The sequence below is a fragment of the Bufo bufo genome, chromosome 9, assembly GCF_905171765.1.
Source record: "Bufo bufo chromosome 9, aBufBuf1.1, whole genome shotgun sequence".
Lineage (NCBI taxonomy): Eukaryota > Metazoa > Chordata > Amphibia > Anura > Bufonidae > Bufo > Bufo bufo.
In genome coordinates this window covers 176,680,779-176,705,378 of record NC_053397.1, presented here as the reverse complement: position 1 = coordinate 176,705,378, position 24,600 = coordinate 176,680,779, and the positions used below count along the sequence as shown (strand labels likewise).

At 48.0% G+C, this 24,600-nt stretch overlaps 1 protein-coding gene across 1 annotated transcript; it reads left to right on the top strand.

Moving 5' to 3' along the window:
• Nucleotides 1–23,793, top strand: MKRN2 (makorin ring finger protein 2). The gene is made up of 8 exons (XM_040407748.1): nt 1–140; nt 5,676–5,804; nt 7,152–7,321; nt 7,990–8,297; nt 13,421–13,635; nt 13,888–13,998; nt 15,849–15,993; nt 23,420–23,793. The coding sequence occupies exons 1-8, from the start codon at nt 115–117 to the stop codon at nt 23,570–23,572; spliced, it is 1,257 nt and encodes a 418-aa protein (XP_040263682.1). The 5' UTR covers nt 1–114; the 3' UTR covers nt 23,573–23,793.
• The last annotated feature ends 807 nt before the right edge of the window (nt 23,794–24,600 follow it).

The window sequence follows — 24,600 nt, the reverse complement described above, 5'->3', positions numbered from 1 at the left end:
ACGTCATTGCGCGACCGCAGCTGTTGGGCGGGGACAGGTGGAAGAAAGGGGAGGAGTCTTCTGAAGAGCGCTGTTTGACAATAGAAGGCCTGCGGCCGGTGTCCGGTCGGAGACATGAGCACCAAACACGTGACGTGCCGGTGAGTGAGGAGACGGTCCGGGGGGCAGGGGTGCGCCGTGTACTGACCGGAGGAGCCGGGTGCTGTTGTGTCGGTGGGCGGGACTCTGCGCTGTGTGGGGGTGTGTGTGTACGACATGTGTGTACAGGGCTCTAGACTGGCGGAGGGACCCTGCACTGGAGACGGTCAGGGTGTAGGCCATACCTGACCTATGTGCCCCTCTACTGACCACTCATGTGTTTGTACCCAGCTCATACCCTCACCTCAGAGCCGTGGATGTGCTGCCATATCGTGCACGCGAAACCGCAGCCGTATTACATTGATCATGTAGAGAAAGTTACTACTAATCAGGGGCGTAACTAGAAGTGACTGGGCCCCACAGCAAATATTTGTAAGGGCCCCCCCCCAGCGCGCTTCGCACCTTCCTCCTCCTGTGTAAACCCCACTCCTTTGGCACAGTGTAGCGGTATACTGTATATTGTGGGGCACAGTGTAGAGGTATACTGTATATTGTGGGGCACAGTGTAGAGGTATACTGTATATTGTGTGGCACAGTGTAGCGGTATACTGTATATTGTGTGGCACAGTGTAGAGGTATACTGTATATTGGGTGGCACAGTGTAGAGGTATACTGTATATTGTGTGGCGCAGTGTAGAGGTATACTGTATATTGTGTGGCGCAGTGTAGAGGTATACTGTATATTGTGTGGCACAGTGTAGAGGTATACTGTATATTGTGTGGCACAGTGTACTGTAGAGGTATACTGTATATTGGGTGGCACAGTGTAGAGGTATACTGTATATTGTGTGGCACAGTGTAGAGGTATACTGTATATTGTGTGGCACAGTGTAGAGGTATACTGTATATTGTGTGGCGCAGTGTAGAGGTATACTGTATATTGTGTGGCGCAGTGTAGAGGTATACTGTATATTGTGTGGCGCAGTGTAGAGGTATACTGTATATTGTGTGGCACAGTGTAGAGGTATACTGTATATTGGGTGGCACAGTGTAGAGGTATACTGTATATTGTAGGGCACAGTGTAGGGGTATACTGTATATTGTGGGGCACAGTGTAGGGGTATACTGTATATTGTGGGGCACAGTGTAGGGGTATACTGTATATTGTGGGGCACAGTGTAGGGGTATACTGTATATTGTGGGGCACAGTGTAGGCTATATGTGTATAACATAAACATATTTCACATAGAAACTTAGTTACTTGGCTTGGCCCTTCAGGATCTCGGACACCACTTCACCACTTTGGCCGGGGGCTCGGCGGAGCTGATGTTGTGCTTTATCCGAATGAGAAAGATTTCATAATAAGGATTTGGAGAAGGGGCAGTGGGGTCGCAGAGCAGGGAGAGGCTGGTGCTGCTACTAGGGGGTCATACCATGGGGGAGTAATAAAGCCCACCATAATACCCCCCCCAGTAGAAATAATTCTCCTTATAATGTGACAGTGCAAAAATACCCCCTTGTAATGCCCCCAGTTGAGCTAATGTCCCCATAGTGCCCCCATAATGTCCCAGTATAAAATACCCCTATATAGTTCCCCCAGTAAATGCCCCTTAGTGCTCCTCTCCCCCCTTCCTGCTAGTGCCCCCCATAATGTACCAGTATAAAATGCCCCATATATAGTGCCCCAGTAGATGCCCCTCAGTGTCCGGCCTCTGATAGGCTGCCGGCCTAGTGTCCCCCATAATGCCCCCCCATCATGTGCCAGTATCAAGTGCCTCTCTCCTCCCCCCCCCCCCACATGTCCAAGTATCATAGTGCAATCTCCCCCCCCCCACAAAAAAAGTGCCAGTATCAAGTGCCCCCCCCCCCCCCCAGGTGCCAGTATCAGGTGCCAACCCCCCCTTCCCCCCAGGTGCCAGTATCAGGTGCCAACCCCTCTCCCCCCCATGTGCCAGTATCAGATGCCTCTCTCCCCCCCATGTGCCAGTATCGGGTGCCAACCCCCCCTCCCCCCCCCCCAGGTGCCAGTATAAGGTGCCTCCCCCCATGTGCCAGCATCAGGTGCATCCCCCCATGTACCAGTATCAGGTGCCAACCCCCCCTCCCCCCCAGGTGCCAGTATCAGGTGCCAACCCCTCTCCCCCCCATGTGCCAGTATCAGGTGCCTCTCTCCCCCCCAGGTGCCAGTATCAGGTGCCTCCCCCCATGTGCCAGTATCAGGTGCCTCCCCCCCCCCCCATGTGCCAGTATCAGGTGCCAACCCCCCCCCCAGGTGCCAGTATCAGGTGCCAACCCCCCCTTCCCCCCCCCCAGGTGCCAGTATCAGGTGCCAACCCCTCTCCCCCCCCCCCCCATGTGCCAGTATCAGGTGCCTCTCCCCCCCCCCCCCATGTGCCAGTATCAGATGCCAACCCCCCCCCAGGTGCCAACCCCTCTCCCCCCCCCCCAGGTGCCAGTATCAGTTGCCTCCCCCCCCCCCCCCCCCATGTGCCAGTATCAGGTGCCAACTCCCCCCAGGTGCCAGTATCAGGTGCCAACCCCTCTCCCCCCCCCCCCATGTGCCAGTATCAGGTGCCTCTCCCCCCCCCCCCCCCAATGTGCCAGTATCAGGTGCCAACCCCCCCCCCGGTGCCAGTATCAGGTGCTTCCCCCCATGTGCCAGTATCAGGTGCCAACCCCCCCTCCCCCCCAGGTGCCAGTATCAGGTGCCTCTCTCCCCCCCCCCCCCCCATGTGCCAGTATCAGGTGCCTCCCCCCCATGTGCCAGTATAAAGTGCCCCCCGCTCCCCCCATGGCAGTAACAGTCGGGTATTAAAAAAATATATATAAACACTTCTACTTACAGGCTGCGATGCGATGCATCCTCTTCCTGTGTCCCGCCCTCTATGTCCATATATGGAGTCAGTGCTTATATTTCAGAAAAGGTTTCTGCTGGGATTCGAACCCACAACCTGCTGTATCAGAGGCAAAGCATCTAACCACTAGACCATAGGAGACACCTTGCTGCTGACTGAAAAAATTTGAGACTTCTACTGTTATAGCTGGCTAAGTGTACATCTATACACATGACAGCTGCTCATTTATAGAGATATAGCAGAGCTGAGTGTGCTGGGACAGCTGTCATATAGAGATATAGCAGTGCTGGGTGTGTTGGGGCAGCTGTCATGTGTATAGCTGTACACTTAGCCAGCTATACCAGTAGAAGTCTCTTTTTTTTTTTTCAGTCAGTTGTAATGAAGCCTTTATGGTTGTGAGGGTTAATGCTTTGCCTCTGATACACTCCGACTTTGGAGGTTGTGTGGGTTCGAATCCCAGACACATCAGAAGACTTTAGGAGACAGAAAGATTAGATCATATTAGCGAGGGGGCCTGGTCAGCTGCTGTGAAGGGGCCCTGAACAGTTAAGACATCGATAGAACTTGAAAATAAACTGTCACACGCTGCCGACGCCGGGCCCCCTTGGCAGCCCGGGCCCCGAAGCAGCTGCTTCCCCGGTAGTTACGCCACTGCTACTAATGTATTGTGATTGTCCACATTGCTCCCTTTGCTGTCTGGATTCATGTTTCCATCGCATTATACTCTTTTCCAGCAATCCAGCAATGGCGGTCGTGTGTGTACACTATAAGAATAGGAGCCACCCTCTCTAGTGGAGTAGACCGGCACTTTTTCCTGGATTTGCTGGATTGCAGAGTGGTCATAACCATGGAAACGAGCAGTGTAGGATGAGATGGGAAAAATGAATCCAGACAGCAAAGGAGGCAATATGGAGAATCACAATACATTAGTATGTGACTTGTAGTAAACGGGTTAGGGCTCTTTCACACTTGCGTTGTCCGGATCCGGCGTGTACTCCACTTGCTGGAATTACACGCCGGATCCGGAAAAACGCAAGTGAACTGAAAGCATTTGAAGACGGATCAGTCTTCAAAATGCGTTCAGTGTTACTATGGCAGCCAGGACGCTATTAAAGTTCTGGCTGCCATAGTAGTAGTGGGGAGCGGGGGAGCAGTATACTTACCGTCCGTGCGGCTCCCTGGGCGCTCCAGAGTGACGTCAGAGCGCCCCATGCGCATGGATGACGTGATCCATGTGATCACGTCACCCATGCGCGTGGGGCGCCCTGACGTCACTCTGGAGCGCCCGGGGAGCCGCACGGACGGTAAGTATACTGCTCCCCACTACACTTTTCCATGGCAAACAGGACTTTAGCATCCTGGGAGCCATGGTAACCATTCAGAAAAAGCTAAACGTCGGATCCGGTAATGCGCCAAAACGACGTTTAGCTTAAGGCCGGATCCGGATTAATGCCTTTCAATGGGCATTAATTCTGGATCCGGCCTTGCGGCAAGTGTTCAGGATTTTTGGCCGGAGCAAAAAGCGCAGCATGCTGCGGTATTTTCTCCGGCCAAAAAACGTTCCGGTCCAGAACTGAAGACATCCTGATGCATCCTGAACGGATTTCTCTCCATTCAGAATGCATTAGGATAAAACTGATCAGGATTCTTCCGGCATAGAGCCCCGACGACGGAACTCTATGCCGGAAGAAAAGAACGCAAGTGTGAAAGGGCCCTTATCCTGGAATTATCACTGATGTCCAACACCCTGGGCCCCCTGTCGATGAGCTGTTAAAAGAGGCCAGGCGCTCTGTGAATGGGGCTGAGCTGCAACTGGACCATGTGACCGATGTCCGGTGATGTTATGGGGCCTAGTTGCAGGTCAGCCCCAATTCAAGTCAATGGGGCTAAGCTGCAATACCAAGCACTGCCACTATACAATGTACGGCGCTGTGTGTGGTGAGCGCAGAGACTCCCTGGAACAGTTGGTCGGCGGGGGTGCCAGGACTTTGATATTGATGACCTATCCGGAGGATATTTTATAAAGGCCTGATGACTATGCGTCCATGGTCTCTAAACCTTGTTCCACAGTACCCCTGGTTCCTCCTCAGTCTGAATGGAGCGGTGGTAGACCACGTCTGGTGCTGCTTAGTGTTTATAGGACACAGATGTGCCCTTCGTGTGTGACCACTGGGCCAATCACTGGCCAGAGCAGTCACCTGTGTATCCAGATGAGACCTGATGATCATTGGAAGGGGATTCTGGAGGGTACGGCTTCTTTTAATATTTTGGGGATTCAACCCCTTAAAGGGGTTTTCCCATCTCAGACAATGGGGGCATATCGCTAGGGGCCTATCTCCTAAACGGAGCTCTGAAAGTAGTGGGCGGCGCACTAAGCATGGGCAGCTGCCCTCCAGTTATTTCTATGGGGCGGCCGAAAATAACCAAGCGCTGGCTCGGCTATTTACATCTGTGCCATAGAAGTGAATGGAAGCGGTGGGCGGTGCGCTCCCTTTCACTTTTATAGAGAGAGAGCTTGGTGGTGGCCGGACGGGAGTCCTCCAGCCAACACATTGGCCCACTCCGTTCTTGATATAGTCGGGGCGTATCCTAGCGATGTGCCCGCATTGTATCAGATGAGAAAACCCCTTTAAAGCAGTGTGTCAGACCATAATGTATGATCACAAAGGCCAGCTCCATTTTTAGCATTTTCTCTTAGTGCACGTCACACTCCATTTCATTTTTGCTCCTCTGTTTTTTCAGGTATTTCATACATGGCGTGTGTCGGGAAGGAAACCGCTGTCTGTTCTCACATGACATGGCAAACAGTAAACCGTCTTCAATCTGCCGATTCTACCAAAAAGGACAGTGCGCCTACGGATCCCGCTGTAGGTATGGAGCTTGTTATACCTTCTTCTTTTTTTTTTTTTTTTTTTGTGGTAAGTTGAAGTAAAAGTAAAGCACTAACTTTGGGGCCGCAGTTGAGAAAATATTAAAGGGGTCGTGGTAAGTTTTGAAGTTATCCCCTACCCTCGGAATAGGGGATAACTGATCAAATGGGGTCAGATCGTTGGGACCCCCACAGATGCCAAGAAAGGGGGTTCTGTTCCCCTGATCTGATGGCAAGTTAAGAAGAAGGCCACCCTATTCATTCTCTAGGGAAATGCCGGAGATACTGAAGTACAGCGCTCTGCTATTTCCGGCGGTCCCATAGAGCAGAACGCATGCTTGACTTGCAGCTCTATTAGATCAGGTGAATGAGATCCCCATTCTCAGGATTGGTGGGGATAACTTCTAAACTTGGCACAACCCCTGTAACCCCTTAGTGACCACCCATACGTGTTTTTACGGCGGCCACTAAGGGGCCTTAGGCTGGGCTGCTGCTTTTTTATGGCGGCCCAGTCTAAGCGCTGCACTGGTCCCCTATACAGCGGGGACCCGGCTCTCGCAGCCTGGACCGGCGGGAGTGCCCATCCGGGCTGTTTAACACTTTACATGCCGCGGGCAATGGCGTCCGCCGCATGTAAAGTGCTGACAGAGGGAGCAGACTCCCTCTGTCTCCCATCGGCACCCCGCAAATGCGATCGCAGGGTGCCGATGCGTGTGAAAGCTGCCTGGGGTCTGATGTAGGCCCCAGACCAGCCTTGAGTAATTTCCAGCAGGCTGCGCCTCTCTGGCACAGCCTGCTGGTCAATGTTAGAATAGCATTGCCATTAAAATGCAATGCACTATAGGGATAGTGCAATGCACTATAGAGTTTTATTGCAAAAAAGTAGTAAAATGTAAAAAAAAAAAAAAAAACTATATGTATTTGGTATCACTGTAATTGTACTGACCCAGAGAATAAAGATGTTATTTATACCGAAAAATGAACGCCGTAAAATTTATAACGTAAAAACGCAGTGGCAGTATTGCTTTTTTTTCCCCATCTCCCTCCCAGAAAGAGTTAATAAAAGTTAATCAAAATGTTGTGTACCCCAAAATGGCGCCATTAAAAACTACACCTTTTCCCGCAAATAACAAGTCCTCCTAAAGCTATATAGACGGAAAAATAAAAAAGTTATAGCTCTTGGAACGCGACGATGAAAAAAAAAAGGAAGAAAATGCTTGGTCAGTAAGGCCCAAAAGAGTCTGGTCACTAAGGGGTTAAAAGAGCAACGTATTTATTAAAATTTCCAGTGGCCATGGTGAAATCTGTCTTCTGCGTGGACGCTACATATATATAATTGTCTTTTACAGATATGATCACGTCAAGCCTTCAAGCCCTTTAGTTACTTATCCTCAAGATGTCCCAGCAGCCATGGCGGACGCCCCTCCCATGTCAGCATCTGCAGTGGAAACTCCTCCGGTTGTCACCAAGGGCACCCCACAGAAGCGTGAGAAGAAGTCCATTGTTTTGAGAGATCGTGGTACGTACAGTAGTTTATAGTAAGCAGCATCTCATTAAAGGGGTAGTCTCATCCCGACAAGTCCCTTTTGAAATGGAACCAGTCCTGCCGTCTCTGATCCCTGTTCTGGAACCTCCAGTGAGCAGCGATGTTGCTGAGGAAAGTTTGTTCATACACTTTCCCGGCACCGGATTGTGTAAGGCCAGGAACGGATCTGGCTTATGGTTCAAGCACCCGAACGCAAATTGCGGTGCGCAAGGCAGGGGCATTAGCTGCGTGCCTGTTGTTTGTGGATGTGGACCCATTCACTTGAATGTGTCCGCGATCCACAAGAATCAGTCCACACCGCAAAGTACGGACTGAAATCCCACAAAAGCGCTCCGTAGTACTTCTGTGGGCTTCTGCTCCACTCCTTATTTTGCCGATTCACTTGAATAGGTCTTCATCCGTGATATGGAACGCACACGTCCGCTGCTGATATATTGCAGACAGCAATACGGGCACAGGCCGCACACATTCTTATTCATAAGCCCTTACATTGGGCGATAGCGAAACCCTCAGTCCATGAAGAGATCTCTGCCCTGCCGGATTCTGAGCCTTTTCTCCTAAAACCCACATTTTTTTCTTCCAGTTGATGGGAAGATCGTGGTCTGATATTTGCTGTATCTTGTTTTTTTTTTTCTCACTAGATCTATGTGGACAGACAGACGACAAAAACAGAGTCGATCCAGTTGACAACCCACAATCTTGCAGCGAAGCACAAGGCGGCGATGAGTTAGTAAAGCCACATTCTTACCTTGAAGCCATCTGTACTGGATTAGAAGACGTGGAAACAGCCGCCCCTTATGAAGACCCATACCAGCTTTGTCCCTATGCAGCTGCTGGGACATGTCACTATGGGGAAAGCTGTGTCTATATCCATGGAGATGTGTGTGAAATCTGCAGTCTGCAAGTACTTCATCCCTATGACCAGGAACAGAGAAAATCCCACGAAAAGGTGCGTGGGAGGTCATTGTCTTTATTTCAGTTAAAGGTTCAGTAACACCTCAAGGTTAAAGGGTTCCGTCATGAAATACCTCCATAGTAATACAAATCAGGTGCCAGGCGTGCTTTTGTCTCCTGATACCACCGCTTTTCCCCCCAATCCATGCCTGCATTCCTGATAAATCAGTGATTTTTCTTTTATATGCAATTGAGCGGTTTGGTGCGATTAGGACATCACCATTGCATTTCATCGCACCAAAGGCTCTGCTCCTTACTACGCAGCCCTAGCAAGCGTGTTGATCCCCAAAGCTCCGCCGCACATGCGAGAACACAGGACCAAGTGAGATTAAAGGGAACCTGTCATCAACTTTATGCTGATGTCACTGAGGGCAGCATAAAATAGTGACAGAAATGCTGATGTCAGCGGTGTGTCACTCATGAGCTAAAAGTAAGTGGTTGCCGAGAACCAGAATCATAATCATTGCAGCCCAGGCCTTGAACAGAGTCAAATCTTCTTGAGAAGAGTCCTGGTTATTCATAGTCTCCTGCTCTCTCGCCCATCTGCTGATGATTGGCAGTTCTCTCCTAGCCAGAAAGGGAGAAAACGAGGTAGAAGACGGTCAGTCATCAGCGGGTGGGCGGGAGAGCAGGAATTTATGAATAACCATGACTCTTTTCCAGGCCCAGTCTGCAATGATTGCAACCACTTACTTTTAAAGGGAGCCTGTCACCGGGATTTTGTGTATAGAGCTGAGGACATGGGTTGCTAGATGGCCGCTAGCACATCCGCAATGTCCAGTCCCCATAGCTCTGTGTGCTTTTATAGTGTCAAAAAACCGATTTGATACATATGCAAATTAACCTGAGATGAGTCCTGTCCAGAGGTCGCGCTACATTTTTTCCGGAAGAGTAAAAATACTCCTCTGATCATTTTTGAGGAGTATTTTTAGTCGAGGAGGAGTACGTAATTTGCGGTAATTCATATATATAATACACAGGCCTAAATAATGTTAAGATGTTGCTATTTCGGCAAGGAAACCATTACCAGTCTCCTCTATAATGTCTTCCATGCACAAATAGCTAATTTTGACCTTTTTTAATTTTATCTCTCAGAAGACTGAATCCCTACCTTTCTTGAAGCACCAAATCTGTCACGTAGAGATCAGCGCGGTAGACTGTGCAAAACACAATGCAATAAGAATTGAACAGGGATGTCTGGTGGTTGTGGCAGGGAGCAGTGGCTGGCGGTCTGGGACGTCTGGTGGTTGTGGCTGGCGGTCTAGGACGTCTGGTGGTTGTAGCAGGGAGCAGTGGCTGGCGGTCTGGGACGTATGGTGGTTGTAGCAGGGAGCAGTGGCTGGCGGTCTGGGACGTATGGTGGTTGTGGCAGGGAGCAGTGGCTGGCGGTCTGGGACGTCTGGTGGTTGTGGCAGGGAGCGTGGCTGGCGGTCTGGGACGTCTGGTGGTTGTGGCAGGGAGCAGTGGCTGGCAGTCTGGGACGTCTGGTGGTTGTGGCAGGGAGCGTGGCTGGCGGTCTGGGACGTCTGGTGGTTGTGGCAGGGAGCAGTGGCTGGCGGTCTGGGAGGTCTGGTGGTTGTGGCAGGGAGCAGTGGGTGGCGGTCTGGGACGAATGCACAGGGGTCAGTTATAGGACAGTCTTATACACGGTATATTGGACTATTGCACAGTATAGTGTACTTGGCGTCTCTGTACTTTACATCTATGAGCACTGTGGCTTTCACTATAAGGTCTGAAGCACACGACTGTATCCATTTTGCGGTATGCAAATCACGGATGCGGTCCGTGTGCAATCCGCATTTTCTTGTGGACCCATTGATTTTAAGTGGGTCCGCCAGAATAGGAGATGCTCTATCTTTTGCAGCATGGAGATGTGGATAGCACACGGATGTCCATATTTTGTGGATCTGCGATTTGCAGACCTCAAAATGGATACAGTCGTGTACATGAGACCTAATGGAGGCAAAATGGCGGCCCCTATATCTGGGACAGTCTATTGCCTATTTGCCAACCCTCCTTGGTTTCTCTGGAGTCTCCCTAAAAATGTAAGCCCTCTTAGATCCCAGCAGGACACATAACATTGCACCAATCACATATTGTGCCGTCCAATTGGGAGAAATGCATTTAATGTGCTCACCAATCATTAGTCTTGCAATAGTCACATTCACTTCATGTTCTGGACGGTCGGGCTGCGGGTCACTTTCTCCATGTGCTCACCGCGTCCTCTCCAGTGAAGAACGTGCGCCCAAACTCATAGCCCAACACATCACCATCAGCCCCCCCAGTTTCCATGTCAACATGCGCTGCGCCCGACTGGCCTGGCACGGACCCGATCATTTTATTCATCCGACCAGGGAAAGCATGCTCCGGCACATAGTGCCCTGGGGGGAGTCTGTTGGTATCTAGTTGCTATGAGTTTGGGCGCACATTCTTCACTGGAGAGGACGCCGTAAGCACATGGAGGAAGCGACCCACAGCCTAAGACCGCTTACGCCGCCAGGCGCCACCCGGTGAGAATCTCGCGCCGCTGCAGGACTCCTCCTCCTCACTTCAGAGCAGTGTGCCGAATGGTCCGGCTGCCCGCTCAATCCGACCAATAACAAAGCTCCTTGCTGCAAGGAGCTTTGTTATTGGTCATTTCAGGCACAGGCGGCATCGCTGCGCTGCCCGTGCCGCTCACTGCGCTGATGAAAGGCAGGGAAAGTCTAAGGCGTATTGGTACGCCTTAGACTTTTTTTAAGGAGTAAAATCGCCTGAAGACGCGTCTGACGCTTGTACAGGCGTTATTGCGACCTCTGGTCCTGTCCCTGACTCATCTCACGTACAGGACACATCTCGGGTTAATTTGCATATGTATCAAATCGTTTTTTTGACACAATAAAAGCACACAGAGCTATGGGGACTGGGTATTGCGGATGTGCTAGCGGCCATCTAGCAACCCATGTCCTCAGCTCTATACACAAAATCCCGGTGACAGGTTCCCTTTAACTTTTAACTGACAGACCGCTGAAATCAACTCACCTGTCTCTACTTTATACTGCTGTTAGTATTGCCAGCATAAAGTTGATGACAGGTTCCCTTTAAGGCCCCTTTCATACGAGCGAGTGTCGCGCACTGTACTCACAGCACAGCACCGTCCTGAACTCCCAGCACTTATTACGGGGTCGCATATCATTAAATTGATTTATCATTCTATGTAACCCTTACAGTTCTGGAATGTATTGGATAACCCTGACATAATGCTGTCAGTGTTATCCAACACATTCTAGACCTCTAAGGGTTACATAGCATCATAAATCAATATAGTGCTATGCAACCCCGGCAGTGCTGGGAGTTCAGGATGGGTGCTGCGCTGTGTCCACAGCGTGACACTCACTCGTCTGAAAGGGGCCTAAATCTCCCCTGCCCCGTCCTGTCACTAAGGCTGGGGAGGCTGGGCTGGACGCAATTAGGCCCCTTTCACACGAGCATGACTGATTAGGTCCGGGTGCATTCAGTGAAACTCGCACCATTTTGCAAGCAAGTTCAGTCAGTTTTGTCTGTAATTGTGTTCAGTTTTGTTTTGATGCTTTTTTCACTCGCGTGATAAAAAAACTGAAGGTTTACAAACAACATCCCCTAGCAACCATCAGTGAAAAACGCATTGCATCTGCACTTGCTTCACTGAAGCCCTATTCACTTCTATGGGGCCAGGGCTGCGTGAAAAATGCAGAATATAGAACATGCTGCATTTTTTACGCATTGCAGAACTGCTGCGTAAAAAAAAGCTCATGTACACAGACCTATTGAAATGAATGGGTCAGGATTCAGTGCGGGTGCTATGCGTTCACGTCACACATTGCACCCGCGCGGAAAACTCGCTTGTGTGAAAGGGGCCTAAGGAGTGAACCCTTTGACGATGCCCTTTTCACACCAAAAACCTATCAACATCAATGATTTCTCGGGAATGAATTACTATGGAGGGAACCTGTCAGGACAATAATGCTACTTCAACCACTGGCTGCATGAAATCCCAACAGACCCCCTCATTACAAACAATTGGGTTCTACTCTGAAATGCTGCTGCAGCATAGTTTCAAAAGGAGTCAGAAACGCTGAGAAGTTGTTTTGGGGGCAGCCCTCTAATGGTTTCCCTTGGCCTGCTAGGCTTGACTGACCGTTCTCTCTCCATAAACAAACAGGGAGTCCGTCTAGCTAAGCCATGGAGGAAGAAGCCACCCCAGTGACCCTACTCCTTATTCCCAACTTGTTTTTGAACCTTTTTATCTCTGAAACACCAGCATCTAGTAAAACATATATGTAAATTAAAGGCCCCTATATGTTTTGACAGGACCGGCTGACAATCTAATGTGTATCGGGGATTTTGATTGTCGCCCAACAGATGAGAGAGAGAAATTCATGTAATGTAAAGTGGAAAACCACTTTAAAACTGGAGAAACGAACTCTGCATCGGTTCCGAGGTACCAGTCGGCACCGAAGCAGAGTTTGTTTTAAAGTGGTTTTCCACTTTGAAAATCAACTACTGAAGTTATTCAACGAAGTCTCGTGCGACTTCGCGAATAAGTGACTTTGGCTCATCGGAGCCCATACATTTCAATACTGTACGGAGATGAATCTCTGTACAGTATTATTCCGAAGTTTTAAATGAAGCGACTTTGGCTGTAACATCTGAAGCTCGCTTCACTCATCACTAGTTACGACTACCCTACAACCCAGTGGCCATGCTTGCATATTGTAGGAAAAAGCGCTGGCCTCTTGTGGACGGGACCATGGGAGTGCACATAGGCATGTGTGCACAGCAGTCCCAGTCCTAGCAACCATGTATCTGCGCTGCAGCAGTGGCCCTAATCCCTGGATATGAGCAGTGATAATGTGATGGAAAGATGAATCTAGTCAGGAAAGGCAGCAATATGGACAATACATTAGTAAGTCTACATGATAAATGCCATTTGTTGAAGTGAGACAACCCCTTTAAGCCCAAGTGCTGCTCTCCAGGGGGTACAGTTATTGAAATGATGTTACCCTCTTTCCAGAGAGACCCTTTACTGTATTATTTTTTTGTTTTTTTACACTTCGTAGGACCATTCTTTATCACTTATATATTTGCTTTCTCCTCCAGTTGTGCATGGCGAACTTTGAACACGAGATGGAAAAGGCTTTTGCTTTCCAGGCCAGTCAGGATAAAGTCTGCAGTATCTGCATGGAGATTGTGTATGAAAAAGCTTCCCCCTCTGAGCGAAGGTTTGGGATCCTGTCGAACTGCTGTCATACGTATTGCCTCTCCTGCATCAGACAGTGGCGATGTGCCAAACAGTTTGAGAACCCGGTTATAAAGTGAGTGTCACCCTGAGACTTTAACAAACATAGGAGTGGGGTATGGTAGTGACCCTTCAATATTCTTATAAGGAATTAGAGAAACTGTGCTCAGTGCTGCCCCTCTTGTTACACAATGTACTGCAGTGATTATTCCCCAAATCCAGATGTTCTGTGGAAGGTAGCAGCATCAAGAGTGGTCACTTGTTCACTAGGGATAGCAAACCGACCTGAGTCTGGACTAGCTATATAACGATCTTGTTTCCTCATCAGGTCATGTCCAGAATGCCGTGTCATATCGGAGTTTGTGATCCCCAGCATATACTGGGTAGAAGATCAGTGCAAGAAGGATGAACTTATTGAGGCTTTTAAGCAAGGAATGGGGTGAGTGTGATAATTGGGTAAGGCTCTTTTCCCAAGATCAGGATTTGATGAGGATTTCTACCATTTTGCATCTAGTGCAAGAGAATGTTTATGTCCAATCCCATTCACATGCAGGGGGGCGAAATCTGCATGGATTCCACAGCACACTCCACAATGAAAAGCTGCACATTAGCCCCATGGATTGTTAATGGGGCCAATGCTTGCACGTGTTTACAGCACACTAGTGGCCGAAATCGGAGAGTCTGGTTTTCTGCTGTGGATCCTCTTGTAATATACATGTCAGATTTAAAGGGCTTCTGTCACTCCACTAAACTCATTATTTTTTGTCTCCTTAAAATCCTTATGCTGCGATTTCTCAATATATAGGGCTATTACTCAGTTTGGTTCAGTAGTTATATAAAAAAAACTGACTTTTATAATATGCAAATTACCTCTCTAGCAGCAGGTAGGGCGGCTACCTGCTGCTAGCAGCCGCATCCTCCATTCATAATGACGCCCCCTCCTCATGTTGATTGACAGGACCAGCCAATGCGCTCGTCCTCTGACTGGACCTGTCTGCGTTTTAAATCTCGCGCCGGTCTTCATTTGGCGCAGGCGCACTGAGTGGAGGACGCTCGCTCGGCCGCTCCATCCTCAGTGCGCCTGCGCCAGGTGTACATGTGACGTCATTGGCGCAGGCGCACTGAGGATGGAGCAGCCGAGCGAGCGTCCTCTCCTCAGTGCGCCTGCGCCGACTGAAGACCGGCGCGAGATATAAAACGCAGACAGGTCCAGTCAGAGGACGAGCGCATTGGCTGGTCCTGTCAATCAAAATGAGGAGGGGGCGTCATTATGAATGGAGGATGCGGCTGCTAGCAGCAGGTAGCCGCCCTACCTGCTGCTAGAGAGGTAATTAGCATATTATAAAAGTCAGTTTTTTTATATAACTACTGAACCAAACTGAGTAATTGCCCTATATATTGAGAAATCGCAGCATAAGGATTTTAAGGGGACAAAAAAAAAAATGAGTTTAGTGGAGTGACAGAAGCCCTTTAACCCAAGAACAGCCTTTCTACAATATACACTGTTATGCTTGGTACACTGTAAAGAGGCATCAGCGCTCGTCCATGCTCTGCTGCCCCTCCTAAACAGCTAATCCATGGGGGTCCTGGCAGTCCACCCCACTGATCAGATATTAATGACCTATCCTGAGTCAACATACTGAATTATTCTGATACAGATGACAAATACATGCAACCACGTGCAAGAAATCTAACTTGAAATATGCTACAATAGCGCAATCCTAAACATAGAAACCACAAGAGTCAATGAAATAGGAGACAAAAACATGATCTAAGGTGGCCATAGACATGTAGATAATTTACCCATCTGAGAATGAGTGGAGAAGTCTGGGGACAATCTGATGGGAATATATTGTCAATTGAGGGTAAATTGAAAAAAAAATGGACCTTCGTAAAATGATTCCTAGTGATTAATAATTTGTTGCACTGTCATCAACTGAGAGTGTTGGGTAATGTACAAAATGTAAACGTAGTAAATATCTGTACAATATGCGCATATTCTGCAGTACTGTACAAAACACATTAGACCACAGCGATCTGTATAGCAACTTAAAATCCTATAGTTTGCTTTGATGTCCTGTTATGGTGCACTCACTAACTAAAGTGTATCTTTACATCTGGGGCCACCTTTATGTATGCTACAGTATGGCTGCTTTTCATCCCCAGCACTGCATACATCCTGTGGTGTATACCACCATTGCCAGGCAGCGCTTGTTAGAGTATGTGAGAAACTTATGAATCTTTTAGATCTATTTAGTTTAACGAAAATTATATATTTTTCTGTTTTAGTAAGAAAGCATGCAAGTATTTTGATCAGGGACGTGGCACCTGTCCATTTGGGGGTAAGTGCATGTACCTGCATGCATACCCTGATGGTACTAAAGCAGATCCAGAGAAACCAAGAAAACAGCTTGGATCCGAAGGCACAGTGAGGGTAAGAGCTATAGCCATTCGTTTATCATTTTGCCCATTTACACAGGCAGTAAATCACCACCTGGTGGTGAGCAAAAATGCACTACTCACTTTTGCTTCGGTTTAACAATACTTCCTCTATGATACAAAAAGCACACCTATTTCTCTTCCGTTCATTGGGGGATACAGGCTTGACCATGGGTATAGCTGTTGCCACTAGGAGTCGGACACTAAGCACAAAGGTGTGAGCTCCTCCCTTCAGCTATACCCTTCCTACAGGGACTAAGCTTTGCAAGTCTGCAAATTTTTTTCCTTTTTTGATTTTTCTTTTCTTCTAGCGGGATTTCAGGCAGTCCTAGCTGCCTGCACTCCCACCCAGGAGACGGAAGACCAGGGGGTTCCCAAGCCCGCTGAGTCTTCCCGGTCTCCAGAAGTCAAGGAGGACCAGAGGTTCCTAAAGCCTCTGCATCCCGCCAGCCTTCGGATCACCACGGCCACCCACTACAATTCCCCTCTGTTTCCGGTGTAGTGGCCCTCCCCAAAGGGCTGCACACCGAAGGTTGTGATCTGGCTGGAGCCAGGGGGGCAGAAGACACCAGACGCGTGAGTATTTCTGGCCCCCAAAGTGCTCCCCTCCTTCCCCTTCTCAGGTTACCTTGAGTGATTTCCCCCATAGAGGCCTTGTCCCCTCCATGCGTCTTTCTCCTGATGTCGGATGGGGCTTCTTTCTCTGATATCAGGGATAAAAAATTGGAATCTTTCACAAAATCATCCTTTTGAAGCAGTGGGCACAGCACTGCAACTGGTTTTTTCCTCTACTTGGGTGAGCAAAGCTATGGGTGAGTGGGCAAACAATCTACGTCAGGGTCCCTCCTCGGGAGACCCCTCGGAGGAACTTGCGATATTGCCCTGCAGCTCTCCCATGCCAGTGCGTATATTTGTAAAGCCTCTCTGGACATGGCCAGGCTAATGGCCTGCTTGTCAGCCCTTTTGGGGGCTATTCGCCGTACCCTATGGCTCTTCTGCCGGGCGGCAGATAATGCTTCAAAGCGGGCCCTGATGGCCCTCCCCTTTACCGGCAGCAGACTTTTTGGCAAACGCCTGGACAAGATCATTTCTTTTTTTTCAATCAAATCATTTTTATTGTTCAAATAAAGTTGGCATATTACAAGACAGTTTGCGTCACAATTTTTCTGATATTTTCTCCCCACCACAACTCTAATACACAGAATTGTATAAAACATTATCATATGTCCATATATTTGATACATCTTCCACAGTCATTGTACATAATGAATATACCAAGATAAAGACAAAACAATTACAGAGTAATTTGACTGTTAAAACCCCAACAACTCCCACCCCCCCCTCCCCCAACTGCCCAGGACAAGATCATTTCTGACGCTACAGGTGGTAAGAGCACTCATTTACCACAGAACAGGGTTCGTTTCAACAAGTCAAAATAGCGTAAACCTCTTTTTCGCCCCTTTCGGAGTTCTTCCAGCCCCAAGCGACCAACCGACAAGTCTGCCTCGGATCAAAAGTGCAAGCCTTCCTTCAAACCTCACCCTTCCTGGCGTCCCCGTCAACAGGACTCCAAGTCCTATAACCCCAAGACCTCCTCTGCATGACGTGCAGCTTCGAGCGCCCTCCGATCGGGTGGGTGGCCGGCTTCATCTGTTTCGTCATGTTTGGCCAGCTCACATCTCGGATGCCTGGGTGAGAGAGAGGTCACCTCAGAGGGTTACAAGCTGGAATTTAGTTACCCCGTCCCGATTATTTTTTATTTAATTTTTTTCTTTCTCGTCTCCTCCGACCTCTCCCTCTGCCGCAAATTCCTTTTTTCAGGCTATTCACACACTTCTGCTGCAGGGAGTGATCATCCCGGTTCCTGCGCAAGACTGTTTTCGTGGGTTCTACTCTAATCTTTTTGTGGTCCCCAAAAAGGAGGAAACGTTCCGTCCCATTCTGGACCTCAAGGCACTCAACCGCTTCCTTCGGCTCCGCCGCTTCCGGATGGAGTCCGTGAAATCAGTCGTTGCGTCCATGGAACCGGGGGAGTACCCGTCCTTGATAGACATCAAGGACGCTTATTTTCATGTTCCCATCTGCATCAGTCACCAAAAATTTCTTCGGTTCACAGTGGGTCCCTTTCACTACCAGTTTGTGGCCCTCCTGTTCGGCCTGACCACAGCTCCCAGAGTATTTTTGAAGGTGCTCAGTGTTGGACGTATCTAAATTCCGCTCGTATCGAGGGGAATAGAGAGAAAAGAGAAGGGGGGGGGGGGACGCACAATAGGGTAGTAGGTTCGATCAAGATATAAGATAATGAAAAATCAGGAGGCTCACCTTATACGGTTGTGCTAGTGATAGGCACAACACTATTGAAGACTTATGTGAATTTTGACCTATTCACCAGGATTGCAGCCGCAAAGGAAGTTTCTTTCGGATAGGATGTCCAGTCCTCCCGAAGGATGCTTGTAGTGAAGTAGATCCTGCTCAGGCGCAAAATCACTGGTCAAGATGGTCTCTTGATGTGCTGACACAGGCTCCAAGAAGATGGCCTGTGTCCAAACAGAGTCATGGCCCTGCTCCATTCTATGGGTATAGTGGCAATTACATACTTGGATGATATCCTGATAAAGGTTCCGTCATTCTGGGCAACGGCGGACAGCCTGCGCATAGTCCTGGACACCCTGGAACGCTTCGGATGGATCCTGAAACGGCAAAAGTAATGTCTTTATCCATCTCAGCGGCTAACCTTTCTAGGCATGTTACTCGACACCTGCGGCCCTGTCCTCTTCCCATTCGTCACTGCATGCAAGCTCTGGGTCACATGGTCTCTGCCTTCGAAGCAGTTCCCTATGCTCGGTTCCATACCAGGACTCTTCAGCGAGCCATTCTAACCAATTGGTATTGTTCTCCAGCCTCCCTGGATCGACTCATACGTCTCCCTGCCGCTGGACCCTCAGGTGGTGGTTGGTTTCCCCGATGCTGACGTTGGGCCGCTCTTTCCTTCCTCTCCGTTGGATGGTGCTGACAACGGACGCAAGCCTCTGGGGTTGGGGGAAAAGTGTTGAGAAAGCTATCTGGTCAAGGCATGTGGTCATGCGAGGAGCGCTCCCTCCCAATCAACATTCTGGAATTGAGAGCAATTTCGTCTATCTCTGCTTCGTTGGACCGACTATCTCCGGGGATGTCCGGTTTCGAGTTCAGTCCAACAACTCCACAGCTGTGGCGTACCTCAATCACCAGGGCGGCGCCTGGCAGCCATGGCGGAAACGGCTCTGATTCTCAGCTGGGCGGAGAGCCGTATTCCGTCGCTCTCAGCAGTTCACATCCCCTTCGTCGACAACTGGATCGCCGACTTCCTCAGCCGGGAGCGTCTCGATCCTGGCGAATGGGCTCTTCACCCGCAGGTATTTCCAGCCATCTGCGAGTGATGGGTTCGGCCGGAGGTAGATCTCATGGCCTCCCGCTTCAACCACAAGGTTGAGAACTTTGTCCAAGGATCCCATGGCCCTGGTGTACGACACCCTAGTGATTCCGTGGAGTCAGTTCACGTTTCCTTACGTGTTCCCTCCTCTTCCCCCTCATTCCGCGTCTCAGGTCCAAAGGTCTGCCCGTCATTCTCGTGGCCCCCTCTCGTGGCAGTCGTCTTCCCGAATCTACCAACGAACCTGGAAGTCCTGCTTTAGTTGGTGCAAGCGTCACCAGCTGTCTCCCATTCGTTTCTCGTTGCCTTGACTCTTGTCTTTTTACTGCAGTCGGGCATGGACTTGGGGCTGGCTCTAAGCTCCCTCAAAGGGCAAGTTTCGGCTCTTTCCATTCTTTTTCAGCGGAAATTGGCTTCGCTTTCTGCAGGGGGTTGGGCATCCTCCATCAGGACAAAGTAGTCCTTTGCCCTGTTCAGTCCTTCCTTCAGAAGGTTGTCAGCATTCCATCTCAATAAAAAGATCATTCCACCTTCCTTTTGTCCTGCCCCGTCTCATCCTTGTGAGCAGTCGCTCCACACTCTGGATTTTAGTACGAGCCGTTCGCATCTATCTGTCCCAGACGTCATCTTTCCAGCGGATGGATTCCCTGTCATTCCAGAGGGCTGGCTGCGTCTAAAACTTCAGTTTCCCTATGCATTCATTTGGCCATTGTGGAAGCGTACCGCGTCAGGGACCGGGCCACACCCTTTCGGGTGACTGCTCATTCTTCTCGGGCAGTGGGGGCCTCTTGGGCAGTGCATCATGGTGCTTCGGCCCTTCAGGTATGCAAGACAGCTACCTGGTCGTCTTTGCACACCTTTTTCAAAATTTTACAGAGTACACACCTTTTGCGTCTTCTGATGCTTTTCTAGGGCATAGAGTTTTGCAGACGGCTGTTCTCTGATTGGCCGAAGGGTTCTTGTTTATGCCCACCCTTGGGCCTGCTCTGTAATGTCCCATGGTCAAGCCTGTGTCCTCAATGATACGGATGAGAAAACTAGATTTTTGTACTTACCGTAAAATCTGTTTTTATTCTGTTCATTGGGGGACACAGCTCCCACCCGTTCTTTTCTTTCTTTTCTTTCTTTTCTTTCTTTTCTTTCTTTTCTTTCTTTTCTTTCTTTTCTTTCTTCCTGTAGGAAGGGTATAGATGAAGGGAGGAGCTCACACCTTTGTGCTTAGTGTCCGCCTCCTAGTGGCAACAGCTATACCCATGGTCAAGCCTGTGTCCCCCCCCCCCCCCCCCCCCCAATGAATGGAAGAGAAACAGATTTTACGGTAAGTACAAAAATCTGGTTCTCCAAATGGAATTACCTTATGGATAGCACTCGCAGAGCACGCCAAATCTTCAGCATATCCTCCAAGTGCGAAGTTCCAGGAGACTGCGCCCCTTAATCATATGTAACTATGAGGGTTGGTAAGTGATTTCAGTAACTCCTTATACTCCAACTTTATCTATTTTAGTGATCTAATATACTTCACGTTGCAATAGTCTTTTTATTTTCCATTTCATTTCTAAATCTGTCATCTTAAATTCCTTGGCTGAAGTTTTTGTAAAAAGGGCATCTTTCAACAGATTTGTACCTATACAAGCATTTTTTTTAATAGAATTGTCATATCTTTCAAACATCTTTCTAATCGACTAACGATTGCAGGATAGCGTCCATGTCTGTGTAGATAATGGCCGTAAGAAATACTTACCGTATTTTTCACCCTATAAGATGCACCCCCCCCCCCAAAAAAAAAAAGTGGGGGGGGGGGGGAAATAGCAGTGCGTCTTATGGGGCAAATGCTGTGACCGTCCGGTGAATAGGCTGAGAGGGAGGAGGGGCTGGGGGCCGGCATCTGTTTCTGTAATGGCAGCGGGGCCCGTGCAGTCACTGTATTCTACTACACCGGGCCCCGCTCTCTGTAGTATACGGTAATCATATCTAACTTGTGGGTATTGTTAAAGTATTCCAATCATCTTAAATCTAGCGCTGTACTACTTACAACTAACTTCTTGGCAGTGCCATCCACAGATGCCCCCATAACAGTGCCATCCACAGATGCCCCCATAACAGTGCCATCCACAGACCACCATTAGTTCAAAACCCACCAAAAGCACACCTTTTGGTTTAAAAAATTTTTTTTTCTTATTTTCCTCCTCAAAACCCAGGTGCGTCTTATAGGGTGAAAAATATGGTAGTGCCCGATGCTATTGAAACGACTGGGGACATTTTTCTCTTTCTTTATGAATTTGTGGTAACCAATATAATATAGACCAAATGGCTAGAGTGAGGCTGCAAGAGATATTCAAATGAACCGCTTGTATGTCCAGGACATGGATGGCAATTTGCCAGGTGATTGAAACAAAAGTTCAAACAAAGATTACAAAATGTCCTTGCTGTATTCTCATCAAGAGAGGTTCTGCATTCACATAACCTGTAACAGATCTTAGCCGCAACTGTTAGGCAGTGCTCCACTTACTTTTTCGCTTGCGGAGCTTGTCTGAAATCTTGCTCCGCAAGCGAAAAAGTAAGTGGAGCACTGCCTAACAGTTGCGGCTAAGATCTGTTACAGGTTATGTGAATGCAGAACCTCTCTTGATGAGAATACAGCAAGGACATTTTGTAATCTTTGTTTGAACTTTTGTTTCAATCACCTGGCAAATTGCCATCCATGTCCTGGACATACAAGCGGTTCATTTGAATATCTCTTGCAGCCTCACTCTAGCCATTTGGTCACTATTAGGAGTACTCCAGATATATAGGTGTATGAGTGCGGAGCTCACGCACAATCCTATATTTACACATGTATGCATGCATGTATGTATGTTGTATGATGGTACAAGTCATTTAATTTAGTGTATTAATAAAAAAAAAAATTATGCAAAAATACTGTGAGCCAGCCTATATTTCTATTGATTTGATCTCTTTTTTCAGCTGGTAACTGAAAGGCTGAGCTCCAGTGGTTTGCTGGTGGAGCCTTTTCTTATTTGATAATAATATAATATAGACACTCGTGGATATTCACAAAATAAGGCCTTAGCTATTCTTTTCTCTATCACTCCATTATTAACAGCCTCAGATAAGTTCTCTAACTTGATGTTTAAACTTCTGTGTCAGGTCTCCTTTCAGCTTTTTATATACACTTTCATCAGCAACCTGTCTTTTGCTTCCATTAAATATGCCCTGTAGTTTATTACAGTTGCACCTCCTTTGGCTGCTCTTTTAATTATTATAGACCGATTCCCCTGCAAAGATCCTACTGCATCAGATTCATAGGAACATTGGGCCAAGTAGTTTTAATTTTCCCCTATAATAGTTTGCTCAAAGCATTTCAACCTATTTATGTCCGGATCGAATGTGCAACAGGCAGGACGTTCATTGCAGACACGGCTGACTGACATTTGGAATTAGAATGAAGAAACAAAATGCGTTTTCATATGTTATTTGCTGACAAAATCGCCCCACAAAAAAAATCACAGGGCAATATACCGAGCAGTGATCACGGAAAAACATTCATAGGAACGTTATCATTGCTCGCTCATTACCTGCATTTATATGCAGCAATCCTCTCTAGAATACGGGGATGAACGGTTTTTACTACGATTGTTCTTCAGCAGCACATTGTCCTGTGTATGCCCTGCTGAAGAACAATGAGGTGTGGGACAGTGACGGTCAGATCAGCTGGCACATTATCAGGAACTTGTGTTTATACAATCCATTTTCTATGGAAATGCCACTGTTCTGTTCATTTGGGACCCCCTCATTTTCATGAACTTTGGGGTCCCAGCAGTTGGAGCCCCCACCAGAGACATACCATATATTATGTGGATAGTCCCTATGTCTTTATATTGATATAGCCTGAATTTTAAAACCAGCAGATTCTAGATGTCTGCTGCCTGGTGGCAGCTAATATGGGATGTTAGTGCTGTATTACATCTTTATCTCTTGTTCCTGCTCATATAATGTTTGTATTTTATTGCAGTTCTTCAATGCAGTCAGGCTATGGGACTTTATCCAAGATCGAGAAACTCGCAGTGCCCCCACCACCGATGATGAAGTGGCTGAGCTTGGAGATCTGTTCATGCATCTGTCAGGAGCCGACCAGCAAGACGCCTCCTCCTCTTCTTCTACCTGAAATGTGTTTATTAGAGAGTATAGAATAGAGGCTGTATGGGATTAGTGTGATGATGATGATGATGGCTGAACCAAGTGTCCTTTCCTCCAAGAAAATAAAACCGAGCCGCTCTGTGATCTTGTCCCAAGTCTGGGAGTCTCACCCTGTCAGGTTCTTACATAGCCGGTCAATATTTTGTATTTAGTACATATGATAATGTAAAAAGAAAGCTGCCCTGAAGACATCATGTGGCTGTCCACAAATAGGCCCAGGTTAGTGTCTGGGCAATGCCAGATGCTTACTGGAACGGGATGGCGGCAGTAGTGGCAAGTATCTGGCAGCCGCTTGGGTGAAGTGATCTTTCATCTAACAATTATTGCATGTCTGACTGTCCAGTAATGTTACTTGTTTCTTATGTGCCAGATCATATTTAAATTTTCTAGTTGAAATTTCTTAATGCTTTTCCTTTTTTGCATTCTTTTATTTGGTTCATAAGCTTTTAGTTCAAAGCCCTTCATGTGTCTGGGCTAAAATCTTGAGATGTTTTATCTACTGTGAAACCACCACTACTACTGAAAGCCACACCACAGCGATATCTTATTCACAAAATTCCCCCTACCTTCAAAGTACAGTATAAATATAACCATATTAGAGCAATAGACCAGGAACTGTGCTCTGAAGGATCACCAGCATCATTGAATGTAATGGACAATAATTATATGTATCCTGTTAGGAGCTGTGTAAGTGGTACAGATTATTGAGAACCCCAGCATTGACTTCTCCTCGTTAGTCTGAAATATATAGGATAGGTATGTTTTTTTTTTTTTTTTAAAGGTGTTGTGCAAGCCATATATATTGATGACCTGGCTTCCCCGCCGATCAGCTGTTTGAAGAGGAGGTGACGCCCAATGCAAGCAACGCTTCCTGTTCATTACACTGCGTGTTGTCTCCCCTGTTAGTGGTGGTGTGGTATACAACCTGGTCCATAAATATTGGGACATCAACACAATTCTAAAATTTTGGGCTCTATGCACCACCACAATGGATTT

Coding starts and splice junctions, on each gene's coding strand:
- MKRN2 (XM_040407748.1), top strand. CDS start 115: ATGAGCACCAAACACGTGACGTGCCG. Junction 7,322..7,989: donor CATTGTTTTGAGAGATCGTG/GTACGTACAGTA, acceptor TTTTCTCACTAG/ATCTATGTGGACAGACAGAC. Junction 15,994..23,419: donor GATCCGAAGGCACAGTGAGG/GTAAGAGCTATA, acceptor ATTTTATTGCAG/TTCTTCAATGCAGTCAGGCT.